The 27,341-nt window shown below is 43.6% G+C and overlaps 1 protein-coding gene across 2 annotated transcripts in view; it reads left to right on the top strand.

Annotated features, from left to right (window-relative positions):
- Window positions 1-27,341, top strand: part of paxip1 (PAX interacting (with transcription-activation domain) protein 1) — a 45,915-nt gene that overhangs the window by 4,571 nt on the left and 14,003 nt on the right. The window contains exons 2-10 of one of the 2 annotated variants that reach the window (XM_079648831.1): window positions 2,735-2,869; window positions 5,574-5,617; window positions 5,789-5,852; window positions 6,193-6,303; window positions 6,441-6,516; window positions 9,019-9,546; window positions 11,777-11,889; window positions 12,020-12,830; window positions 27,221-27,315. In XM_079648831.1, the coding sequence (XP_079504957.1) occupies window positions 2,735-2,869; window positions 5,574-5,617; window positions 5,789-5,852; window positions 6,193-6,303; window positions 6,441-6,516; window positions 9,019-9,546; window positions 11,777-11,889; window positions 12,020-12,830; window positions 27,221-27,315 (1,977 nt within the window). Of the gene's footprint in view, window positions 1-2,734; window positions 2,870-5,573; window positions 5,618-5,788; window positions 5,853-6,192; window positions 6,304-6,440; window positions 6,517-9,018; window positions 9,547-11,776; window positions 11,890-12,019; window positions 12,831-27,220; window positions 27,316-27,341 lie in introns of those variants that run through there. The other variant, XM_079648832.1, reaches the window with a different exon arrangement.

The following is a 27,341-nucleotide window of genomic DNA, read 5'->3' as shown; positions in this document are numbered from 1 at the left end:
TTTAGTGCCGGCACTAAAGTACCACGGCACTGAATCCGCCAGGGGGCTAGTGCCAATCACATTCACACCGCAGTACTTTCCCTGAGGCAAGATTACGCTGACGTCACTTCGTCTTCTTCTTCTCTGGGTTTACTGACAGGCCGCAAAACCACTTCACGGCGAGTACAAAAAAAAACGAGAGAAGAAGAACTACACGGAGGAGGGGGTATAAAGCCCACCAGCTGTACATGATATATATATATATATAATAGGTAGGCTCAGCAGACAGACCGTAGTGCAAAGATAAAGTGTCACATGATTATCTACTAAATAGTGAATTCAGCATCAACTTCACCAAGAACAATGAAGTTCATATCTTCCTAAGATACGTGTCCCTACTAGAATCCGAGCTCAAATGACTCAAACCAACAAAATTGCCAAAAGAGTTCCCGGCACTGAGTAGTCCCGGCGGTGTGAACGCGACATTATTGGTACTAACGGAACTAAAGAACCAAAGTACCAGGGAAAGTCCTGAGGTGTGAATGCGGCTAAGGGCCATTTAAATGTTTTCAACATCCTCCGAGGGCCGTACAAATGATTGACCTCTGCTTAAAAAAACAAAAATCACAGCCCATTCATTTCGCCTTTCTTTCATGCTGTGCAAAGAAAAAGCAACCTCTTAATCCAGATATTTTACCATGACGAGAGCATGCACGTGCACGGTTGTTGCATGACCACCAAAACAGAAAGATATGGACACAAGATGTGTGCAATTTAGTTTCCTTTCCATGTGAATATGATTTAACCTCCTCTAGGGGGGTCCGGGGGGCATGTTCCCCCGGGAAGATTTTTTTTTTTAAATGTTGAAGTTAAATCGTCAATCTGGTGCACTTTGAGAGCAACATTAGGAGATCTATGGATACATCTCTCAACACCCATATGAAACAGACCTGTAAGCAGATTTATTTTTCTTTATGGATATTTTACAAATCACTCCCCTTTCAAACTGTATTCTTGGTTATTAATTACAACTTTTTTTTACTGTCATATAGTATTTTATACCTGTTTACTTTATTCTCTTATTTTTTTCTACAATGATCATATAAAGATGTGCCTTTACCTCACTGGTTGGAGAAAAAGCTTCTTACAATCGTCAGCATAGCTAGCTAACCAGATGCTAATAACAACAAAGTTATTGACTGTATGATCATCAGTATGACAGAAGAACAGATCACCACTGGGCTTTCAACTAAAGACACAGCCACGCAAAAAACTGCGGCATGTGTACGGCTCCTTATGGGTACTGACATTTGTGAAGTCCCGGCCCGGAGCGACGTCCTGGTGCTCTCCGGCAGCTCTAAACCCCTGTCGGGCGAGACATATACCACGTGATGACGCGTTAGGCTCGTGTTGTGTTCAAGGACCCTGACCTTGGCATATACCGTAATTTTCGGACTATAAGCCGCGCCTTTTTCCCTATTTTTCGACGCTGCGGTTTATATAACGGTGCGGCTAATCTATGGATTTTTACAGCTAACGGCCAATACCTTTAACTCTATGGGCTCTATGGCCGGTCCGCGAACCCCTACCTTTAAGCGGCGGGTTCCAGCAGGAAAAGCTGGAGGCCGGAAAAGAGTGAGACAGGTAGCGCGCAAAAGTAAAAGTGGAACCGAGAGTGGTATGCCCCTGCTGCGGCTTATATTCAGGTGCGGCTTATAGTCCGAAAATTACGGTATATGTATGGGGTTGTGTATCAAATTAGGTAATGTGATTGTGTTAAAAAATTATATACACATTGTTGGCAAGTTATACAACACCCTGTGACATGAAAACACAAGGTTTCAGTAAAGTCGTTTTCCATAGCACCTTTTTAAATAGAGCCTTTGAGTTCCTTTAAGGTTTTTTTTTAATTCAGTGACACATATTCATGTGTACAATCATAAAACATAATTGAGATGGAAATGGCTTTCCTAAGCTTTAGAGCAGGGCATCAGCCACTAAACGGCAACTTTTTGCAATTATATATTCCTAACACATCTTAAATTGTAGAGAGTTCACGTACGCATTAAGAGCCAAACATTTTAAACATTATCAATAAGATTTAATGAACACATATGTTTGACATTTACTGTACTGAACTGTATAAAATCATTCTGGTCTTATAAGTATGCGGGGGGAAATCATTTGGGAAAAGGTCAACTACTAAATGATCCCTAAAGAGAGACTTTTCCTTGCTTAATGCTTATTGTTCACAGCAGCATGTTGTGTGTTTATAGAAGAGCTCACTGAACCGCAGCTCTGTACTAGTGACTTGTTTATTCCAAAATATTGCTATTAACTGAACTCGGCAATTGCCTCCTCTCACACTCTCTTCATTTCATGTTGTTGATCTTTGGCCAGTCTTTAATCTGTTAGTTAAGTCTGCTAATAAAGAAGATTAGGTATAAGTTATTCATCTGCTGAATATTTTTCTCGATTAACTGTGGAACTAAACCATTTAAAAGAGTAGTGAAACATGTCCATCCCAGTCCAAGGGGATGTCTTTATACAGTATATCTTGTTTTAAAGAACCAAAATATAATAACCTTTTAAAAACCGAGAGAAGCAGGAAGTCTCCATGTTTGAAAGGCTGAATACATGCTATATGACTTCATCTAATGGTTGCAGCTCTGATGTTGATGTCATTGTTGAAGCCAGTCTGGGGCTGCAGTGTGGAGTGAGATGATCTTAACTGAACGGTGTGCTGGTGTTTCAGGTGGTGCAGCTGCTGAAGGCGGGGAAGGGGAAGGAGGTGTCCTACAATGCTTTGGCCACTCACATCATCGCAGAGGACGGGGACAACCCCGAGGTGGGCGAGTCCAGAGAGGTGTTTGACCTGCCTGTGGTCAAGGTAAGGCCTGTGCCACAGTGTGTTCATACTAAACAAAGTTGAGCTCGGTTTTATTTTTGCATGTACCGCTCTAGCGCCATGCAGTGATGACATGTTTCTGTACGCAGATCCGGAAGTTAGCATTGCAAGGGCTCCCTCGTAAAAAAACAATGGGATTTTTACATTGAGGTTTCTAATATTGCGTGAGGCTAGGCTATAAAGGAACTACATGGTGGCATGTCTTCACGTTAGGGGTGGGCGATATTGAAAAATATAATATCACGATATTTTTCAAGCAGTATCACGATAGATGATATTTATCACGATATTGTGTCGGTTATTATGGTTATTTTTCAAGTTACTTAACAGTACAACCACCTACAAGGTAACAAAAACTAAAATACAAAGGAGTTACAGACCAAAATACCATTTCAAGCTGGTTTTAATTCTGCAATGAATCCCTGAATGAACAATTCAACAGGAATTTTGATATGGCTTCCTCAGTGTTCAAGTAGGTAGGCCTACACCCTACACAAAAAACGTTAACACTGGTTTCTTCACCAGGTAAAGTGCACTCTCTTGCTAAATAAAATAAAAATATTCAAGGCACAGTTTCTCAGTATAAAAATGCACTTTCTGTTTTAGGTAGCACTAGCAGTGATGTAACATCCATCAATAAACATGAAAAGGAGAGTAAAACATAACTAAGTCAAACATAAAACATCAATGAGGAAAAGTCAGTGCCAAACAATTAAAATGTAAACTTTAGACTTGAAGTGCAATCAAAGACTTTAACATAACTGAAAATCTGTTTCAAAAGGGAAAAACAATATACATACCTTATTGATAAAATAAAATATAAGCCAACAGAATCAACCAAGGCAATAAATGAAATGCAATACTGTCTGAATCCTGACTAGACAGCTTGGTTTTTACTAACCGGTATCAGGATGTTGTTACTTCGGCATCATTTTGAAACGTGTATTACAATTAAATCACGGTAAAATAGGTTAATTTTGTCGTAGTTGGTTTCCACCATAGTATTTACATGGATATAAGCCCCACCCCCTCTCCAGCGCATCCTGTTTGAATGACAGGAGTAAACACAGCTGACAGCCGCGGTGAAACTGCAGCGGTTAGGGTGAGAATATTCGCATTGCGTCCGTTGTGAACGCAGCATAACGCAGTTCAGAAACCACTTTTCTGACGCTTTTAAAGCAACTTCGAGATTTTAACAATATCAGGGGCACGCAGGCCATGGTGGACGTAGGACGTACAATTATTTTCGGGGCTTCACGGCCAGACCGGCCGTCATGGCCGCCGTGAAAATCCTACCCTGGTGCACTATCACGATAGATATGATATCTCTGAAAAGGCATATCGTGGAGACCTAATATTGTCTCGACGATATATATCGTCATATCGCCCACCCCTACTTCACGTCACCACAGCTAATATTAGACCCTCCAGAAAAACGCGATCTTGCGATCGCAGAATTTACCGCATAATCAGCAAAATGGCGCAGATTTTTAAAGGGCTGCATATTTATCAAAAGGCCGCATAATCCCCTCATTTTCCCACACAAAGTTGAGGGGGGAAAAAGTTAACTCGTCTTGACGTGCATTACTGATGACGATGACGTGACGTCATCAGCACGCGCATCACAGAAGGTAAACAACCCCGTAGAGTGAACGTGTGGAACTCACACGACGAACATTTCTGCTAAAGACCAGGCAAAGCAGTACCCTGATGTCTTTCACGAAAGTGGGGGGAAACTATTCTACACCTCGTGCAACTGTATGTTGGAGCATAAGTCTTAGAGAAAACGACGGTGACGACCCACTTTGATTCATTCAAACATTCGAAAATGCTTTCTGCTGCTGCGGACAAGAAAGCCAAACAACTCACGTTCACCGAGGCATCAACCTCCAAAACCCTTTCGAGGGCTACAAGAAACGAAGTGAGTAGCCTACAAGATTGAAGCTGGTCAGATAACGAACGAGTAAATGAAAACAGAATGAGGCGGAAAAGTGTGTGTGTGTGTGAGAGAGAGAGAGAGAGAGAGTGTGATTCAAATAGCCCCATTGCTTTTACAATAAATAAACATTGAATGTGTTTAATTGAATAGGAAAGGGGTTTAATGTTAGTGGCAGGTTGTGTGTGAGAGAGAATAAATAAGACAGCCCAATATTTAAAAAAAAATCTGTTATTTTTCGCAACTTTCCGCATATTTTGCAACTTCCCGCAATTTCACCGTATAAAATCACATAAAAACCCTGCATGTTTAATCGCATAATCAAGGATTTTAGCCCGCCTAATCAAGGATTTTTGCCCGCGTTTTTCTGGAGGGTCTATAATATACATAAATACTTACGTACATATACCAAAGCCAATTGCTCGTATGTGTAAGCCTACTTTGTAATAAAACCGATTCTGATTCTAAGCTGAAGGTGGCTTACGTTCGGCATTATGTTTTTTTGTCTCATTTAGACACTTGTCTGCACCCGCCATTTTTATAACACTTAGAATCTTAGGGCATTCAGCAGTGACTGACAGATTTTATGTTGTAGAACAAAACCTTCAAATCTTTGAATCTAGTGTTAACCACAGACCTTATTTCAGACCTCTAACTAAAAACATCTTTAAACAAACGTTGCTCGACTTTAAAATAGTGTAACAAAGAGAAAGCAGTTAATATCAACTTGCTTTAATCTATGTTTTCCAGCCATCCTGGGTGATCCTCTCGGTCAGATGTGGAGACCTGTTACCGTATCCTTCCACCATCAAGTCCAAAATACCTCCAAGTGGTGTCATTTAAAAATGTAAAATAACAGTGGCGATGACTAGAGAAAAATAATGTTTAGGATTCCAGATAATACAAAAATAGGGTTTATTCGCCCAAAGAAATCTTCTTTTTTTCTCCCTAACTATGAGCACCAGTGTTACAGGGTTCTCCCCAGAATCAGGACAGATATTCTTTGGTGTGACGGCTTGTCTTCCTAGGGTAAGTGTGTGTAAGAGTGTGAGTTGTGTGTGTGAGACACTTGAATTATTCTAGTTAAGACATGGATTTCACAAAGGTTGATAAATGTTGTCTATTCTTCAACATTATTTTGAAAAAGCTAAACTTATATTTGGTAACTGTGGCCTTTTGCTGACCTGACAGGAGTTACTTTTGAAAGACTTGTGTGTGTGTGTGTGTGTGTGTGTGTGTGTGTGTGTGTGTGTGTGTGTGTGTGTGTGTGTGTGTGTGTGTGTGTGTGTGTGTGTGTGTGTGTGTGTGTGTGTGTGTGTGTGTGTGTGTGTGTGTGTGTGTGTGTGTGTGTGTGTGTGTGTGTGTGTAGCTTCCAGATGATCTCAATGCGTTCTGGGCTTACATAACCTTTTATGGGGGAGCATGTCAACTTAACCTCAACAAGAAGGTCACCCACTTAGTAGTGAAGGAGCCGAAGGGGGTAAGGTCCAGCTCTGTGTACTCTAACATTTTGCCATATCCACCATGCATGTTATTGCTAAGAATGTCTGTCATAGAAATACCGTTTTTTTGGTCATGTTGTAGGCACTCAGTGGTTGTATATTTCTCATCTTTCAGGCCAAGTTTGAGTGTGCCCTGAAACACCCGGGCATCAAGATTGTCACCCCAGACTGGATCACACATTCTGTTAAAGGTGATGGTAATGCTGTGTCTGCTGTATCAATGCATTCATTCAAAGATTCGATGATATGCCTGTTATAGTTTCCCACTTCCCAAGGTCATGTACTCGGGTTACTTGTTTTGAACCACCAACAGTCTAGGGGTGCAACAACTAATCGACTTAATCGATTAAAATCGATTACCAAATTAGTTGCCAACTAATTCAGTCGTCGATTCGTTGGTGATGTCATCACGTGTGTTTTACGCGCAGTTAAGCTCCAACGTTATTGTTCTTTTTATCGGTACTGGAGATATTTAAAATATATATGTCATGTATTATTGCTACAAAAACATTATATCGCAGTCTTAGTGTCGCCAACTCGTTTCTAATATGCAAAAAGACAAACAAATGCGTCCGGACGAGATCTCTCTTCCCCGTCTGTGTGCGAGGGGGCGGGGCAGTTTACACACACGCAGCTGCTACATGCAGCAACACACTGCAGAGATGGTGGAGAAAACGCGCTCAGAGGTGTGGTTAAACTTTACCCGTCTCGATGTGGACAATGCTCGTCCAAAAAGTGCAATAAGAGTTTAGCATGTAAGGGCGGTAACACGAGCAATTTGTCTAAACATTTAGCAAAAGTGCACCACATTCAGACGGAGGAATGCACCGGATTCGACTGTCTTTCTAGTAGCTCTGTAGCCCCATCCACGAGTAACGTTTCCACGTCAGGTGTGTATGCTAGCAGCAACACACGGAGTTAACTACATTATACAAACATGGGTTATTGATTAGAGGTAACTGAGTTATTTATTTGTTAAAGTTTCAGCTATTCTGTTTACAGTTCTGTCATCACATTATTTAATACGATTTGTTAAAACACTGTGGTTTCTTTTGATGTGAAATATTATTTATTTAATTTAAATAAAAAGCAATGTTAATTTTGTTCAAAATGTGTTTAGTTAATTCAATAATATATGTATTTTTGAATCAAGTATTCATCTTTATTGTCTTCATTGTTAGTTTCCACATGCCTAAAACAACCTCAAGCTAAATCTACAAGTTGATGGCTAAATAAGAGCGTTTGAGAAATTGTGCAAGGCATACAGTAATAGTCCGAATAGTCGATTAATCGTTTCATTAATCGATAGATTAATCGATCATCAAATTAGTCGTTTGTTGCAGCCATACAACAGTCCAAACCTTTAATATGATTACTTTTCTATTACAGAATTGAAAGATTTAATAAAATGAACTAAAACGATATATATATACAGTGAGGCAAAAAAGTATTTAGTCAGCCACCAATTGTGCAAGTTCTCCCACTTAAAAAGATGAGAGGCCTGTAATTTTCATCCTAGGTATACCTCAACTATGAGAGACAAAATGAGAAAAAATATCTAGAAAATCACATAGTCTGATTTTTAAAGACTTTATTTCCAAATGATCGTGGAAAATTAGTATCCGTCGGGACTTTCTGCAACAACACCACGCCGTTATCTTGATTCTGATTGGCCAGAAGACATGATCAAAGATGTTCTATAGAGAAGACGATTTCTAGTCTTCGGTATTTCCAGACAAGTGGCTACTGAAATCAATCTTACTAGCTGCTGTCTGTGCAATTTACTCCGCGCGAGTTGGCTAACTTCATTTTTCATGGTGGGGCTAAGGTGGTGCTAATCCATTTCTTGGTATGGCTGTGTAGCCTACCCCAGTATGGAGCAGGCCATTCTACGCATGCGTTAAATGCGTTAAATATTTTAAAGCAATTAATTCAAAAAAATTAATTATCGACGTTAACGCGATAATTTTGACAGCATTAAAAGATATGTGTCCCCGGTGTGTCAGGGAACTCACAAAGTGTCAGAAAATAAAACACACTCTCTTTTCCTACCCAAATCTCTCAAAACGGGAATACAACAGAGCTGATCCAGATTTGCGTGGGTAATGTCCAATATGACGTGATTTACGTCATATCGGACATGCGGACCCACGGCACTATCAGAAAGTTGCTTTCAGAAACAATGCCTGATGTGTTTTGGACGTAATATGGTCTTTGTTTACATTACATTAAAAAAAGGAACTCACCTTGTGGTAAACCTGAGAGAGAAAAAGAGTTTGAGCTCCATACTGTTTCAGAAATAATCCTTGAAGTAGTTTGGAACATGATGGCGTTTAATCACGGCAGAATTTAACTGTAGCTGCCGGGTAATTGTGAGCAGGCATTAGCTCCGCCTCCTCTTTTTTATTTTGTATAGCTATGGACCCACAATCTGCGTTTCTCTAACAGGGCTGGGATAGAGGGATTTCTATTTTAGAAATCCTTCCTATCTGTTTGGTATTTTCAGCAAAACACATCATAGACATGTTTTTATATATTTTTATATATCTGAGACCCATAATATATGCCTAAAAATAGCATGATAGGAGATCTTTAAAGCTCATTTCAATCTGCAGTGCTTTGGCAGCTGAACACTACAAGACTTGAAATTATGAACTATAATTGTGACAACTCTCCTTTTTCCTCTTTCACAGAAAAAATCAAGAAGGATGAGTTGCTCTATCACCCCAGACTCACGTACATAGAGCCTGAGGAGGAGGACAGTGAAGCTGACTCATATGACCAGCGCTACCATTCAGACGGAAGCTTCAGCCCCCGGCGTTCCAGGATGTCTAGTGGCGGCTCGTCTGGTGAGGAGTCCAGCCCCCGCCGACGTCCGGGACCTAAAAGACTGAACTCCGTCTCCCCGAGCTCCCCCCGCAAAGCTGACCGCCGCAGCGAGCGCATGTTCGACGACTCCGACGACGACTCCTCCACAGAAAAGGAAGGCCCCAACCTGAACTGGACCCCTGCAGAGGTCGTCACCCCAACGCCCCCTATTTCCAGCGGCACAGCCAGACGGCGAGGGGGGCCACCCGGCAACAAAGAACCAGCGCCGTCCACAGGCAGTGGGCTGATCAACCTGTGTGCCACTGTGCCTCCGGTCCCCGGCAGCGCAGCTGCTACGTCTGCTGAGGCTCGCTCTGCTGCTGCCGCCGCTATCACTCACGCCATACAGCCAGGTCAGTCTACACCAGTGGTTCTCAAATGGGGGTACGCGGACCACTAGGGGTACGCTGGAGTACTGCAGGGAGTACGTGAGATTTATTTTATGTTAATGAAAAAAACAAAATAAGTAATACATTTAAACAAACTACTAGTAGGTTAACTACTTTATTAAAAAGTTTACCGTAATTCTGGATAATAAAATGGTAAAAATAAACGGGGTGTTCTCTTTTCCTCTCCCTCTCCTGACAGCCCGTCAGTCTCGTGCAGCTCGCTGAACCTGTAATAAGTGACCCGACAGTAAAGAATAAACATATTTATAACTAGTTGAGCTAGTTCCAGAGTAGATCAAATAGCTAAGTGTGATGTTCTAACTCTTAGTGTGTGTTTTTGCTCCGCTCACCGGTCCGTCACAGCGGACAGAGCTGCAGGTCAGATCATAGAGCTGCATCATGTAGAGCTGCAGGTGATCATGTAGAGCAGAGCTGCGTGTGTCTCCGTCAGCAGCAGCTGATCTCTCTCTCCTGTCAGATTAGACTTCACTCGCTTTTATGTTTATATCCATCAGATCTAGCTAGTCTAGCTAAAGATATGACTGCCTGCTTATCAAAGGACACCTAAACAATAAGCGTTGCTTGGCAACAGTGTGTGGCCGCAAAGTATAGTGCAGCATTATGCATATGTTTATATGAGGGGTCAAAATCCCGTCTGGCCGTTATAGGTATGAATGCTCATATATTTTGTTCTCTTCATTCCCCACGCCCCAAAATAAATACATAAATAAATATACTAATTTTAGGAAAAGTAAGGAAGTTTGAGCAGTGTGGGTTTTATATGAACAGAGTTACACATATTTCAAAACGCTAAGTGTAATAACTGCAGTTAGCCTCCCTGTCAGAATGACAATGTCCTCAGTGAAGCACAAGCCCATGTTTCTCACTACATTGTAAGTACAACTTATTAAAAAGATCAGTTCAATGCAACTAATGTCGTCTTAGTTTTATTGCATTATGTTAAAATTGGTTTGCCGTGAATTTAGTGATGGATCGTAAACCTTTGAAATGTAGCATTTAAGTGTTTCTCAGTTACAATGTTGTTGTTTTAATAAATCAGACACTGATGGTGCAGCGCTGTACTGTACCCCTTTATATAGGCTTTTTTCCCTAACATTGTTTTTGCGCCGATAAGGGGTTACATTATTGAAAAAAGTTTGAGAACCACTGCTGTACACCATCCACAGGCTGCACACTTCCTCCTACATACAGCCCTTCATCCCCGTTTAAAGCCCTGCTACATCATTGAGGCCCAATCCCAAACCGCCCCCTACACACTACCCCTCCGTTTGCGCGTTCACGCGTAGGGTCCGCCATATTGAGGGCTGTTCCAAACCAACGAGTGTGGAGCGGTGTGGAGGGGGAGTGGGCTATCAAGCCCTCAAACAGCGAGTCTGCAGCGGAGCTGACTTGAGACCGGTCTCTACCTGACCGGAGTCACGCTTTGTGTGTCTGTCAGGAAACAAGCTGTTAACAAGTAGTTCCAGCAAACATCCACTGATAAACTGCGATGTTAACAACCTCATGATAACCTCATATGTTAATTCACTTAGGATCATACCTTTGTTTAGTCTAGAAAAAGGTAAATGTGTGCATTTTATTATAAAGTTGTGTATATTTACAGACTGTTGCAAAAACTAAGAAGCTTATAAACATCAGGTTTAAAACTAAAAGAGCTTTGAAACACAATGAAAGATGTTAGGAGTTTTATTTGAGTTATTAATTGAAATTTTTTGTCGAAGAGATGCTGATTTGAAACCGTTGTTACATACAGTTACGGCATTTCCTGTTTCTGCCGGAGTGAGGGGAGGCCGTCCCAAAGCTTGCTTTTATACCCTCCATCTGACAGGGGGGAGCCTCGTTGAGCTGCGAGTGTCACTCCATAGAGTTCACTTCGTCACGGAGGGGGAGTGTGTAGGGGTAGGGTGTAGGGCATGGTTTGGGATTGGGCCGAAGTAACATTGACAGCTCAAAGAGGCCTCACTCTGTCAGACCATGATGTCAGATTTTGTGATGAATGTCTTTGAAGTGGAGCTCGTTTTTCAGTCCAGTCTACTGGCAGATTTCTCCACTTACTCCACCTCCTATTCCAGAAGGTTAATGGGATCAATGGCAGAACTTTTTTATTGAAGGTATTACATATTTCTAACCCAGTATGCTGTAAATTAACGTTTCACCTCTGTCTGATATGTAGGTTTACCAGTTCCAGAGGGCGTCCCTGGGTGGAGCCCAGCTGCTAGAACCCTCCGCAACATAACCAACAACTCTGACATGCAGCCAGCCAATCGACCTGCCAACGTAGCACATGTAAGAAAATCCCTGCCTGCTGTAATTGTACAATTAATGAATGTAAACAAACAATGACACCAAATTACCACACTGATATCGTTGGGACCTTTCTACATTGCTAATTCTCCCTTGTCCTCCTCTGTTGCAGATCATCCAGAATCTGACAGCCAATCAGACAAAGCCATTGGAGCAACAGACCAATCAGAGCCATGCTCAAACCCCTAACAGTACCAACCCTCTTCTCTTCCCGTCTAAACTGGCCGGCCAGCCCCTTACAGCAGAGCAGCAGCAGTTACTGCAACAGTCACACCAGGCAGCTGAGCAGCAACAGTTACCACAGCAACCGCAACATCCCATGATGCACCTCCAGCAGCAGCAGCATCAAATGATGCAGCTACACCACCAACAGCAGCAACAGCCACAGGTTCCACAACAAGGGTTTGCACAGTTACCCCAACAGCAGCAACAGTTTTTGCAACAACAGCAGCAGCAAATTCACCAACAGCAGATGATTACACAGCAACAACAACAACAGCAGCAGCAACAACAACAACATGCTTTCTCCCAGCAGCAGCTTCGGCCCCAGCAGCTCCTCCGGCCTGGGTTGCAGCAGCTACAGCAGCAACAGGCTCTGCAACAGCAGCTGCAGCAGTTCCAACAACAGCAACGCATGCAGATGTTACAGCAGCAGCAGCAGCAGCAACAGCAGCAGCAGCAGCAGCAGAATCATCAGCAGCTACACCAACAGCATCTGCAGCAGCAGCAACAGCAGCAGCATTTCCTGCAGCAGCAGCAACACATGCAGCAGATGCAGCAGCAGCAGCACCTACAGAATCATCAGCAGCAGCAGGCTCTGCAACAGCAGAACCAGCTGACCCAGCAGCAGACCGCCCTGCAGCCGCAGCTACAGCAGACTCCACACATCTCCCAGCTGTTCGGACACGAGCCCGGTCAAGAAAGTGAGTAATAACAATAATAATAATAATACATTTTATTTATAGAACGCTTTTCTAGAAACTCACAGACACTTTCCAGAGTAAAACTTCATAAAAACATAATTAAAACCAGTGCATGACATTAAGGATTTTGGGAGATGGCCCTTTGGACCATCTAAGCTAATTTACAGATAGCCCTGAGCCCAATAGAGATTGCCCTGAAAAATGCGCGCGGACCAAATGGCACGAAGGGTTTGGGGGGCCTCCCCTAGTCTGGTGCATTCTCTCGACTGAATTATAAGATGAACCACCACAATATTATATTGTACAATTTCAATTTTATTCTTCATTTCACTTGTTTGTTTGTTCTTGTTTGTGTTAGCTCGCTTGCATGCCCTGCATAGCTATAAAAAATACTTAAGTTGTTGGTCAAGACACTTTCCATCTGATGAAGGCAAATGCCTTCCCATCTAAAAAAGTAGAAAACATTACATTCAGTTGTAACTGCCAAAACAAACATTATTTACACTATTATGGCCCCTGTTAAAAATGTTTGTAATGTTATCTACTGTAAGTTGGTCGAACGAATGCCTCCTCATCCGGAAGCTGAACGAGCAGACCCGAGCAGCAGTCGAGAGGAGCCGAGCGCATCCGCGAAGCATACAAAATGGCGATTTCAGAGTTCCCGTTAGCCGGCAAATCTAAATCTCTTTGATCAAAATAATTTCCCTTTAGCGCAATACCGCTTCAGTTGCGCCACTTATGTGACAGACAAGAAGAGTATTTGACAGACAAGAATAGTCAATTCTAATGTCTAACACTTAATGTGGAGAAAGAGATGTCCTGTATGGGTCGATTGTGCGTTGATCTGTTGGTAATGCCTCGGGGTTCCGGTGGGCATGTAAACAAATGCATAATGCTGCGCTATACTTTGTGGCCCCACCCAGTTGCATAGCGACACTTATTGTTTCGGTGTCTTTTAATAAGCAGGTAGTCCTATCATTAGCTAGAACTAACTGGATCTGATCGATATGGACATAAGCGCGAATGAAGTCTAATCTGACGGGAGAGAGAGATCAGCTGCTGCTGACGAGTCGACACGCAGCTCTGCATGATCACATGCAGCGGTGAGCGGACAAAACACACTCTTCAGGTTAGAATATCACACGTAGCTATTTTAATTACCTCTCAAACTACCTAAACTAGTTATAGATATGTTTAGTTTTACTGTCGGGTCACTCATTGCTGGATCCGCGAGCTGCATGATACTGGAATAATAGATTGCCCGATCGGGCAACCAGCAGGTGAGGCTTCATTGCCCGAGCTAAATATTAGATGGCCCCGGGCCATCGGGCAGTCCTTAATGTCGAGCCCTGAAAACAACACACTTAAAATATATAAAACACAAAATGTATTACAGATTAAAAGCAAGTCTGAAGTACACTCAGAGAATCACTTTTCGCTAACAACAGGCTAAAGTTAATTGCAGTGATGCAAATTAGTCGCTTTTCGGCGCCTCCCGCTTTTTTAACGCTGCTTTGGGTGAATTGTGTAATTCGTGGAGAACCGAAGAGTTTTCGTTTTGGGGGGGAGGGGGTCCCTCCGTCCGTTAGTCCGTCCTACTGACGGACAACTTATCACTTCAAAAAAGAAGAAGAAATCTAGATTTAAAATAATAATACGCAAAATAATTAAACAAGCAAGTGCCTGTTTTTCCTGGCCAAGGACAGGTTCCTTGAACACAACACGAGCGTAACGTGTCTTCACGTGGTTATGTCTCGTCTGAAAAATCTGGAGAGAAGGAGATATGCCAAGTGTGTGGAAAACAGCAATCGTGCTACCATTCAATAAGCCAGGGAAAGATACAGCTAACCCTAGTAACTACAGACTAATAGTTCTTACATCACACCTATGTAAATGGATGGAAAAGATCATTGTCCGTAGGCTCTCACATGTACTGGAACAGAAAGGGCTGCTGAGTAGTTTTTAGAGCGGATTTCGTAAAGGGCGTTCCACAATAGATGCGCTAGTAAGAGTGAGTAACGATGTGGAAAAAACATTGAAAAATAAAGAGATAATGGCAATAGTGTACTTTGACATTGAAAAGGCGTATGACTCTATGTGGAGGGATGGGTTACTGATCGAATGGGTATTGGAGGGAGAATGTACAATTGGGTAAGGGCCTTTTTAACAGACAGGACATTTAGAGTAAAGGTTGGAGCAGATATTTCCAACTATTTTGAAATAGAAAATGGTATTCCCCAAGGGAGTGCAGTCAGTCCAATATTATTTAACATCATGATTAATGATATATTTACATGCTTAGACACATGCATACAATCGGCTCTGTACGCAGATGATGGGGCTATTTGGATGAGGGGAAGAAATGCACCATACGTAATGGAGAATATAGCTAGAGCGATTACAAAAGTGGAGAGGTGGTCATATAACTGGGGATTCAAAATGTCAGAAAGCAAGTCATGCTACATGGTATTTACAAACAAACGCAAGATTGATGGCCAACAGCTAACACTATATAATAATAATAATAATAATAATAATAATAATAATAAATGGGATTTATATAGCGCTTTTCTAGACCCAAAGACGCTTTACATTATGAGTCAGGTCGACAAACAAAACAAGAACAAAAACACAAACAAAGACAAAAACAAAACAGAAACAGAAAAGCAGTCAGGAGGATGTTGGTTCAGAGGGGGGAGGGGCGGGTTTAAGGATAAGCAGAGTTGAAGAGGTGGGTTTTGAGACGGGACTGGAACAGGGTGAGGGAATCAGACTCACGGAGGTCTTGGGGGAGGGAGTTCCAGAGCTTCGGGGCTGCCACAAAGAAGGCTCTGTCCCCAAAGCTCCGGAGTTTGGCCTTGGGGATTGAGAGCAAACCGGCTGAGGTGGATCTGAGGGACTGGGGTGGTTGGTAGAGGATGAGGAGGTCAGTGAGGTAGGGGGGGGCCAGATGGTGGAGGGCTTTATAGGTGAGGACCAGGAGTTTGTAGTGAATGCGGTGTGAGACGGGAAGCCAGTGGAGTTGTTTGAGGACCGGGGTGATGTGATGCCATGATTTGGTGTGGGTGAGGAGTCTGGCGGCTGCGTTCTGGACACGCTGGAGTCTGTTGAGGGATGTTGTGCTGATGCCGAAGAGGAGTGAGTTGCAATAGTCAAGGCGGGAGGAGATGAAGGCGTGAATGAGTCGCTCAGCTGCGGGGCGGGTGAGAGAGGGACGGAGTTTGGCGATATTGGGAGGTGGAAAAATGTGGTTTTTACAACTTGGCGGATGTGGGGGTCGAGGGAGAGGGTGGGGTCGAATATCACGCCAAGGTTACGTGCCTGGGTGGAGGGGGAAACAGGGGTGCCATCGATGGTGAGTGTCAGGTTGGGGGTTTTGCTGAGAGTGGATTTGGAGCCGATGAGGAGGAGTTCAGTTTTATTGCTGTTGAGTTTGAGGAAGTTGTGTTGCATCCAGGATTTTATTGCAGTCAGACAGGATTCGATGTATGTGAGAGGGGGGTTGTGGGGGGATTTGGTGCTGAGGTAGATCTGTGTGTCGTCAGCATAGCAGTGAAAGTCCAGGTTGTGATGGCGGAGAATCTGACCAAGGGGGAGGATGTAGATGAGGAAGAGGAGGGGGCCGAGTACTGAACCTTGGGGAACACCTTGGGTGACTGAAGCTGTGGTAGAGGAGTGATTGTTGAGGGAGATGAAGTGGGATCTGTCGGAGAGGTAGGACTGGAGCCACCTGAGTGCAGTACCTTCGATACCGATATCCCGGAGTCGGGTAAGCAGGATGGTGTGGCTCACGGTATCGAAGGCTGCACTCAGGTCAAGGAGGATGAGGATGTTGAGGGACCGGTGTCAGCAGAGGCGAGGAGGGAATTGAGGACTTTGATGAGTGCCGTTTTTGTGCTGTGGTGAGGACGAAAACCAGACTGAAGGGGTTCAAAAAGGTCATTTTTTTGGAGATGGCGGTGGAGTTGTTTGGAGATGATGCATTCTATTGTTTTAGAGAGAAAGGTGAGGTTGGAGATGGGGCGGTAATTACTGAGGGAGGAGGGATCCAGACCGGGTTTCTTGAGGATGGGAGTGACAGCAGCAGTTTTGAAGGCAGAGGGAACGGTTCCTTGGGACAGGGAGGAGTTGAAAAGGTTGACAATGTAGGGGCAAAGGACGGGGAGGCAGGACTTCAGAAGAGGGGTGGGTAGAGGGTCAAGCGAGCAGGTTGTGGGTTTGGAGGAGCTGATCAGTTGGAGTATTTCAGGGGGGGTAACCAGAGTGAACTGGGAGAGAATGCCGTGGGGAGGAGGGCTCGGGAGGTCAAGGGAGATGGAGGGAGGAATTGTGGCGGTGGATGTTGGGGGAGATGTTTGTGTGTCAGATGCAGCGGATAGGGAGTGATTAATGGCAGTGAATTTGTCAGAAAAACTGGAGGAATGAACTGCATGTGGAAGTGAAGGAAGAGAGGGTGTCAGCACGGGGTTTGAGGAGCTTGTTGACGGTGGAGAAGAGGGTCCTGGGGTTACGGGAGGGGTCGATGAAGATGGTGGAGAGGTAAGCAGATTTTGCGGCATTGAGGGCGTCTCTGTAGATAGTGAGATGGAGTGTGTAGGAATCATGGTGAACTGTGAGGGATGATTTCATGGTTAGGCGTTCAAGCTGGCGGCCGGTTTGCTTCAGTTTACGGAGTGCAGGGGTGAACCAGGGTGAGGAGGTTTTAAAAGTGACATTTTTCCTTTTGAGGGGGGCCAAGCTATTGAGGGAGGCGAGTAGGGTTGAATTAAGGTGGTTGAGTTGATCATCGGGTGAGCTGAGGTTCGAGTCCAGGGGGAGAGAAGAGGATAGCAGGTCGGAGAGGTGCTGGGGATCAACAGAGCGTAGATTACGGAAAGTGATGTTCCTGGATGGGGGGGGGGCGGCGGACGGGGGAGGCGGTGGTGAACTGTATGAGTTTGTGGTCAGAGAGGGGAAAGGGGCAGGGGTGGAGGTCGAGTACTGTGAGGTTGGTGGAGCAGACAAGGTCAAGGATGTGTCCTTTATCGTGGGTGGGGAAGGTGACATGTTGTGTAAATGAGAAATTGTCCAGAAGGGAGGAAAATTCAGAAGCGTGTTTGCAGGTGGTGGAGTCCATGTGGATGTTAAGGTCGCCGAGGAGTAACAGACGTGGGGAGAGGGATGAAGCAATGGTTAGGAGTTCAGTGAGATCAGAGAGGAAGGAGGGGTGTGGTTTAGGGGGGCGGTAAATGAGGATAACTGTCAGTGAGGGAGGGGTTTTGAAGGCGAGAAATTCGAAGGATGGTACTGAGGGGAGGGTGAGTTCTGTAGTCCGGATGTTCTGGTTGTAGATGACAGCCAGCCCACCACCACGGCGTGAGGGGCGGGGTTTAGTGATGTAATTAAAACCAGGGGGGGATGTTTGATTAAGCGAGAAGAAGTCATTGGGTTGTTGCCAGCTTTCAGTGAGCAGAAGGAAGTCGATGGATTTGTCCAGGATGAGTTCGTGAAGGATGTGGGCTTTATTGTTGAGTGACCGTATATTTAGAAGGGCAAAATTGGTCAAGTGGGGGGTTGTAGGGGTGGTGGCAGGCTGGAGAGGTATGAGGTTGTCTAGGTTAGCAGCGCGGGGGTGGGCATGAGAGGGGGGGCAGTGGAGCAGAGGAGGGGGGCTTGATGGTGGGGAGAAATGGCTTGTTATATGTGTTGGGAGGCGGAGGGGAGTGGGATCCGCTCCAGGTATTCCGTGCAGCTGGGAGTGTAGGTGAGCGGGGGAGAGTGTAAGAGAAGCCGTAGGAGTTGCGTTCTGACGACGCGTCAGGTGTGCAACAGTGCGTTGCGTGGAGCAGATGGATGCAATGGATTGTCCGTGCTGAAGGTAAACAAAACTGCGGCGGATGCTTCGGTGAATGTAGCGGGGTCGACGAAGGAGTCCAAGATGTCTGATGACTGAGATGGAAGACGGAGTGGAGGAGTTGGTCAATGACAGCAGCTGTGAGATGGAGTATTTCAGCATGATGACAGGCGGAATGGCTGGGAGCAGTGTGATGGCAGCGATAGCAGCGATAGCAGCGATAGCAGCTAGCAGCAGATAGCAGCAGATAGCAGCAGATAGCAGCTAGCGTGCTAGCTAGGTTCACAGAGGTGGAGGATTGTTGTGGAGACGAGGAAGATCCACGACATGGCAGGAGGATGTGAGCAGCGGGACGGGACAGATGCACCCCAGAGATGAAGGCAGGAGGCAGAGAGAGTCCACGTTTGTTGCGTGGGACGGAGACAGACAGTATGCGATGTAGCAGATAGCAATAGCCACCCGGCACGTTGATGGCTACGTGAGGGCAGCCGGCTACAGCCAGCAACGGAGGCAGAAGTCCAAAATAAGTTAAAAAAATGTTTTTAAAAACAATGCATTGCATTAAAGATGTGTAAATGCAGGGCAGTGGTCCAATTCGAAAGATTGAAGAACGAATGGTAGTTGAGGGTGATAGAGGGTGACAGAGGCGGAGAAGCGGCGAACAGTCAACGCCAGCGTCCTCTCCAGCAGCGGGAAAAGCGTCCAATGACAAAGGTGAATGAGTTCAAATACCTAGGACTGTGGTTTGATATCAAATACACATGGAAAATGCTGCATATTAATCAAGTGGAAACAAAATGCAAAAAAGTATTACATTTATTGCGAGCTGTAGCTGGATGCAACTGGGGCGCAGATAAACAAGCATTAATAGACATTTACAGATCAATTATGAGGTCCACAATAGACTATGGTTGTATAGTATATGGAGCAGCAGCAAAAACATCGCTTTTAAAAATTGATAGAATACAATATAAAGCATTGCGGCTGTGTATTGGAGCAATAAAGTCATCCCCTATTAATGCAGTTCTGATAGAAGCAGGAGAGACACCTCTGGAGATCAGAAGAGAGAAACTTGCTCTGTCATACTGGGTCAGACTACAAGGTTGTGGAGAAGAAAATATTACAAACAGAATATTACAGGATTGCTGGGAATATGCAAAATTCCAGGGACGTGGGTTTGGCTGGACGAGTAAGGAAAGAACGAGGGCATATGGAGTGGAGAATATCACGTTTGCCAAAGCAACCCAATTTAGCAGTGTTCCCCCATGGCTGTTCCCAGAAGCTAAAATAGATATGAGTATTGTAGAAAGGAAAAAAGAGTGGCAAATAAATGAAGTGGGAATTAAAACAAGTATGTATCTGAACAAAAAGTACTACAATTACCTGCAAATTTATACAGATGGCTCTAAGAACAAGGAAGAGCGTGTTGGAGTTGGCATATACATCCCAGACTTTAAAATGTCTATTTTAAAAAGAACATCTGATCAATTATCAGTGTATACAGCAGAAATGCTTGCTGTAATAATAGGATTGCAGTGGGTTGAAGAGGTCAGACCAGATAGGGTGGTTATATGTACAGATTCATTGTCCATATTACAAAGCATACAATCAACAACAACTACTAGAGAAGACATTCTCATAGAACTGAATCATAGCCTGTTAAGAGTGCACAGAAGCGGCATAGATCTTCAGTTCTGCTGGGTGCCTGCACATGAGGGGGTGAAAGGGAACGAGTGTGCTGATAGATTAGCAAAAACTGCACTACAAAAGCAAATAACACTACCAGTTCAACTTGGTAAAGGAGAAGGAAAAGCAGTCATTAAAAAGAAAGGGATGGAGATCTGGCAGAAAAGGTGGGAGAAAGACCAGAAAGGCAAGGACTATCACAAAGTACAAAATACAATTACAATTAATATTCATAAAGAAAGAAACAGAAGGGAGGAAATCATGATGGCTAGACTCCGAATAAATCACACGGCTTTGAATAGTACGCTGTATATCATGGGGAAAAGTGACAGTAACAAGTGTGGGAACTGTGCAGTAAAAGAAGATGTAGAACATATATTGTTACATTGTGATATCTATAAAGCGGAAAGAGAACAATTAAAGGCTAAAGTCTTAGAGGCAGAGAGGGAGTGGAGTGTGGTTGGTGTTTTGGGAACAAAAGGAGAGGGAGTAAAAGCTACCAGAAAGGCACTGTTTAAATTCTTGAGTGAAACTGGGGTAGGAAAAATAATTTAACATTAGGTCAGGAAAGAACATAGATTTGTTATTTTGTTTTTGTTTTTTTATTTACTTAATGGTTTTATTGATTGATTGATTTATTTTAATTTAATTTTGATTAGAACATAGGTTAATGAGTTGGAATGATGTGATTATGCATACTCATGTGCAGTAGGTGGCGGTATGCACCTTTTAAGTTGTTTGCAATCCGCCAAAAGCAAGAGAAGAAGAAGAAGAAGATGTCTCGTCTGAAAGGAGTGTAGACTAGACTAGAGTGCTTACGGAGAGCACCGGAACGCCGCTCCAGCTCTTCAAATATTGCAGTACCCATAAGGAGCTGTACACATGCTGCAGTGTTTGCGTGGCTGTATCTTTAGTTGTAAGCACAGTGGCGATCTGTTGTTATTAGCATCTGGTTAGCTAGCTATGCTAACAAATTTAAAGAGCTTTTCTACAACCAGGTGGAAGAGAGCTCTCTCCTGAGAGGCTCAAATAACCTCAGCTCAGTGAGGTTAAGGCACACCTTGATATGATCATTATAGTTATTAATGAGACATTAGAGACTAAATGAAAAACAGGTATAAAATACTATATGACAGTAACAAAAAAGTTGTTAAAACTAAGTGATTTGTAAAATATCCAAAAAGAAAAATCTGCTTACAGTTCTGTTTCAAATGGGTGTTGAGAGATGTATCCATAGATCTCCTCATGTTGCTCTCAAAGTGCACCAGATTGATGCTTTTAACTTAAATATTTAAAAAAAAAATCTTCCCGAGGGAGCATGCCCCCGGACCCCCCCTAAAGGAGGTTAGGTCCCCCCCACTTAAATCATGTTCACATGGATACTAAATACATTTGCACACATCTTGTGTCCATATCTTTCTGTTTTGGTGGTCATGCCACACCGTGCACATGCATGCATACGCGAGTCATGGTGAGATATCTGGATTAAGAGGTTGCTTTTTCTTTGCACAGCATGAAGGAAAGGCCAAATGAATTGGCTGTGATTTTAGTTTTTTTAAGCAGAGGTTGAGTTCAATCATATGTACGGCCCTCGGACGATGTTGTAAAAATTGAAAGGAAAAAGGTTCCCCACCCCTGCTGTAAATAATAATAAAAACCCTTGATTTATAACTTAACATCTCTGTCTCCTATTGATCTGAGTATATTAATTGAAGCATTATAGCACAGGCCTTTGTCAGATGGTATATTACGCAGTTTTTTTCCTGCTTCGAATAGTTCTCTCTTTTTTCCCCATACCTGTGTTTGCATCACTGTAATTGTCAAGTCTAATCTTTATGCAGTTGTTGGGTATTGGACCCCTTTAAACGGGTTGTGGGCAGGGCTCCGGTCAGAGAGCACAGAATCATCAGATAGAATGAAATGTCTTTATTTCCAGAGCATGGATGGTTACGTACGGTACAACATGAATAATTATTGACAGCCCCCCCCCCCCAGTTGAGTAGCACTTGAAATGTTTTAGCTCTATGAAACCTGATGTACTTATATGATTCTGTTTTCTTCAAGTTTGTATTTTGTTGGTCGAACGCACTTATTGTAAGTCGCTTTGGATAAAAGCGTCAGCTAAATGCAATGTAATGTAATGTAATTTGTGCAGGAAACGTGCAAAACAGGAAAGTGCCTGTGGTATTGTCCTTGATGTCAGGAAGCTGAAACAGTTTTATTGTCAAATGGTTTCTCTGCATTTGACCCATCCTAGTGTTAGGAGCAGTGGGCTGCCATTATGAACGCCGCCCGGGGAGCAGTATAGGGAACGGTGCCCTGCTCAGGGACACCTCGGTAGCACTTGGTCTTCCCGGGACTTGAACTGGTGACCTTCCAGTTGCCAAGCTAAGTCCATATGGACTTCGCCACCACCAACTGGTCTCTTGTAGACTTTACCTTTTACTAAGACCTCTGCTTGAGGCAGGGTTGCATTCCGCTTCCCCATAAGAAAATAGTTTGGCATGATGGGGTCACGGTCGGCCACGCCAGACGACACATATCCAAGCGGTTTAGAGTTCCCCTTCACTTCCATTAAGGTTGTGTATAGAACGTACTGCTTGTGAGTATCAAAGATGCAGATTTGTGGCTCTGCTGCTGTAAAACCGCAGATCTCTGATGAGCCCTTTATGTCCGTTGAACCAGCAGCGGAAGTTGATAAATCAATTTAGCGAAAATTAAGGCTATTAAAAAGTAAACGGCATTTTCCAAGGTATTAAGAAGGTCCACAGCAATGACAACATGAAACACCCTTTACTTGACTGAAACGACATGTCGGGAAACTCCCTCAAGGCGGCCCCATGCATAGCGCGCCGTAAAATGCTAATTCTTATTTTAAGTTTTGTTGCCTTGCTCCGCTCTGGGGGGGGGGTAGAGTCTGTTGATGGGGATCGAAGCTGTCCGGTCCCACATGCTAAGTGCTAGCCAGAAAGCCGTGGTGTTTAAGTCCCGACTCTCCCGATGGCCAATCCGTTCCTCCCCTGACTGCACGTCGCTGACACACAGCGCTGCAGTGCAGACTCTCTGTACGGAGGAGCCGCTGAGGAGCAGCGGAGTCCGGGCGATGCTGCTCCTCCAAGGAAGAGACACATGTTCACGAAGCCAAACTATATCCGGTCACAGAGATCTGCTATTTTAAAGTAAAGTCAACACATATCGACCCTAAATATAGTCTATATTAAGAACGAGAAAAGTCTTAACATATATATCGTCTTTTGTAAACATATGACAAATGTGTGAGGGTGATGACGTCAGAGCATCGTCCTATGTGCCGGGTCTTAGCCCCGGACAGCCCGGCCCAATTGAACCCCTGGGTATTTGAGAGGGAGCTCCTATATGGCATTACCCCGCTGAAGCTCACCAAAGTTTAATATATTTCATAGTTCAAAGTTTTGTCAATTGTTTTGTTTATTTGTCAAATACTTGTTTCTAATAGTTTCTGAGGAGCATTAAACCTGACCTTCACAGAGAGGTTGAAGTTAATAATAATAATAATAATTCATTTATTTTATATAGGCGCCTTTCAAGGCTCTCAAGGTCGCCGTACAAACACATAAAAAACAAGATACACAATAGATAACACCAGCATAAGAAACATAAACAAGACAATGCTGTATATCCACTCTCATCAACTGTGTCTCAGAAATAAAAGCATGGATGCAAACAAACTATCTCCAACTGAACAGTGCCAAATCAGACATCATCATCATCGGCCCCCCATCCCGTATCAAAGACATCCAGAATTTCAACTTCACCATTGACAGCCACACTCTATCTCCCCCCCCTCACATCCGCAACCTCGGAGTCATTTTCGACAGTCAGCTCAAATTCAACCACCACATAAATCACATCACCAGGACCGCCTTTTTCCACCTCAAAAACATTGCCCGTCTCCACCCATCACTCTCCTCCTCTGCTGCTGAAACCCTGATTCATGCATTCATCAGTTCACGACTCGACTACTGCAGTAGCATCCTCTATGGCAGGGGTTTTCAAAGTGTGGGTAGGTGAGCCTCCCCTCAGAGAACATAAGAACAGCCGCGCCCCCCCTCCCAATTATTATTGCTGTTATTATTATTATTATTATTATTGTTGTTGTTGGTATAATGCAGGGGTATTCAATTTCCTTTCAAAGAGGTCCAGTAAGAGAAAATGTAATTAAATGCTCTGTTTTCGCTGTCTACCTTCCCCCATTTGAAATTACTCCGACTGTTTCTCTCCTCTTGTCTCGTCTCTGTGTGTGTGTGTTTGAATCGATCGTGCTGACTGCACCGATTTGATTGGCTGAGTAGCGTCACCTCCTTAAAACATTAAACAATAACTTTTTTAAACCTTTTTATTTGTATGTTTTAAACATATTGTATAAAACTCCCCCACTACTTGGACTATTCCTTGCACCCCTCTAGAATAAGCCCGAATGGTCTCAACCATATTGCATCAGTAACGTGCACTTGTTATTATAACAAGATCGCAAGGACGCTGGTAGCGATCTGAAAATTGAGTGTTGTTCAGTTTGTGTGTTGTGGAACATGCGTGTCCGTGCATGAAAATATACCACACACCCAATTACAATTGCATGTTCAATTCACTACCCTGGAAGTTAATACAGTTGTTAAAGTTGGAACAGCCTGTGGACAGCCGTTCTTCCTTGCATGTCAGTCGCCGACACCTTCTTACAGAGGACAGGCACATCTAGCTGAAGCACGACCCGTATATTTCCGCACGCCGTGTTCTCAAGACATTTTTTTTTTAACATTTTCAACATGGTGGATACATCCTTATATGCTCCCGGTAACACACTGAACGTCAACTTTGCCTCCTCATTACACTCACCCCTACTTTAGTGGGAACAATGAGTCTGCGTCTTTGATGCACACAGGAATAAACGCAGATCATACTCTGGCTGCAGCCTTTACTGGTACTTGCTTTTGATCAAAGTCAATGCGGAAAACTTGCACTCACACAGGTAGGTGGAGGTGAAGGGAATGAGCACTTTTACAGCCTTTTTGGCGAGGTGGGGGAATTCGGTCTCCACAGACAGCCACAAGTGGGCAAGTGTCACTTTACTCGTCTTTTTCTCGTTCTTTTGTGTCTCACGCTGCGCCTCCCCTGAAGCTCTCTGGCGCCCCCCAGGGGAGGCGCGCCTCACACTTTGAAAACCGCTGCTCTATGGCATACCATCAAACCTCCTCAATAAACTCCAACATATCCAGAACTCTGCTGCCCGCCTCCTCACCCACACCCGCTCCCGGGACCAGATCACTCCCATCCTCCAGAACCTCCACTGGCTCCCCGTCCGTCAAAGAATCCACTTCAAAGTCCTCCTCATTACTTACAAAGCCCTCAACAACCAGGCCCCCCCCTACCTCACAGACCTGCTGCACCACCACACCCCTTCCCGCTGCCTCCGCTCATCAGAAGCCAACCTCCTATCCATCCCCACCCGCACCAATCACCGGACCTGGGGGGACAGAGCCTTCTCCGTCGCTGCCCCCTCCGTCTGGAACTCACTCCCACAACCCATCAGAGACTGCACCAACCTCACCACCTTCAAAAAAACTCACAAAAACTCACCTCTTCAATCTGGCTTTTAATGTGTGATTGTTTTTGTATTATTTGACTTTAACTTTAACTATATATTTATTTGTTGTTCCTTTCTTCTCTTTTCTTTTCTCTTCACTATTATCTGTAAAGCGTCTTTGAGCACCTGTAAAAGCGCTAACAAATTAAATCCATTATTATTATTATTATTATATAAAAAATCAAATAAATAAAACAGAGGATGTGTGATGGATAATGATGTTGTTAATCCAGAACAGACAGACCGCTGTCAAGCACTTATTGACCGTTGTTAAGGACGCTCACATCTGCACAAAGAATTCTGTTCGATTTAACTGTTTGGCTGAAAACCAAACTGCAGTTTGCTTTTCGAACTGACAAGACAAGAGCGACAAGAAAACAGCGGAGAAGTAACGGGCAGAAACCCTCCTTTTTATGCAGCGGTCCAGACATAGACATCAGACGGCGACACATATTCAGTTGCCAGTTCCTTTGGCATTAGGGCAGGGATATCTAGATACTTTCCAAGGTTTGACATAATGAATTGTGCTACTTTTAAAGCAAGCAACGATGTTTTCAAATCTGTAATCATAAAAAAACCTCAAAAACTCTATCGAAGCAGTTCCTGACGTTGCTACGTTTTTCAAACAGTAACAACGGACTATTTTTCTTAGCGGATGCATGTCAATTTAAATAAATACATACAACTATTTTTTAAATCAATAAAATCCTTTTCTAAATCCATAAAAGCATTTAAAAAATATTGGGAGTCATATTGTTACTTTGTTGAGAAAGTGGCCATGTGATAAGCGGGATAATGTGTATAATAATTCATGATGATGAACGCCTCGCTACACATTATCCCTTACATAATCATTCTGACCTCATAAAACGATAATTTAAATCTTTAATTCCATGACGACGCATATTTTCAGTGTTTCCGTTTCCTGTGTAGTATTTATAGTTGTTATATTCAGATATGAATGATTAAAAACTAGACCTAAATGTTCCGTGTGTGTCCTCGCTGCTTGTTCCAACACACATTAAGAATTCTTAACCCTGTCCGTGCGGTGCGCTGTGACTCTGTGGTCTCATTCGCTTTCTACATGTACATTTAATTCATACCATGAAACCATTTTGGGAGAAAATATTTATACATAATATTAATAATCATAATATATCATATACGTGCAACAATTAGTCAACTAATCGCATTAATTAAGGACTAGAACAAGAACCTGCAGATTCACTTTCTTACTATTCCAACTCTCAGTTCCACAGGATGGCTTCCTGCTCGGCTGTGTGTTTGCTATTGCTGACTACCCAGAACAGATGGCTGACAAACAACTCCTTGCTACATGGAAGAGAGTAAGACATTAATGCATCTAACATGT

The sequence above is a fragment of the Notothenia rossii genome (assembly GCF_949606895.1).
Source record: "Notothenia rossii genome assembly, chromosome: 9".
Taxonomy (NCBI): Eukaryota; Metazoa; Chordata; class Actinopteri; order Perciformes; family Nototheniidae; genus Notothenia; species Notothenia rossii.
This window is presented reverse-complemented; position numbering and strand designations above follow the sequence as displayed.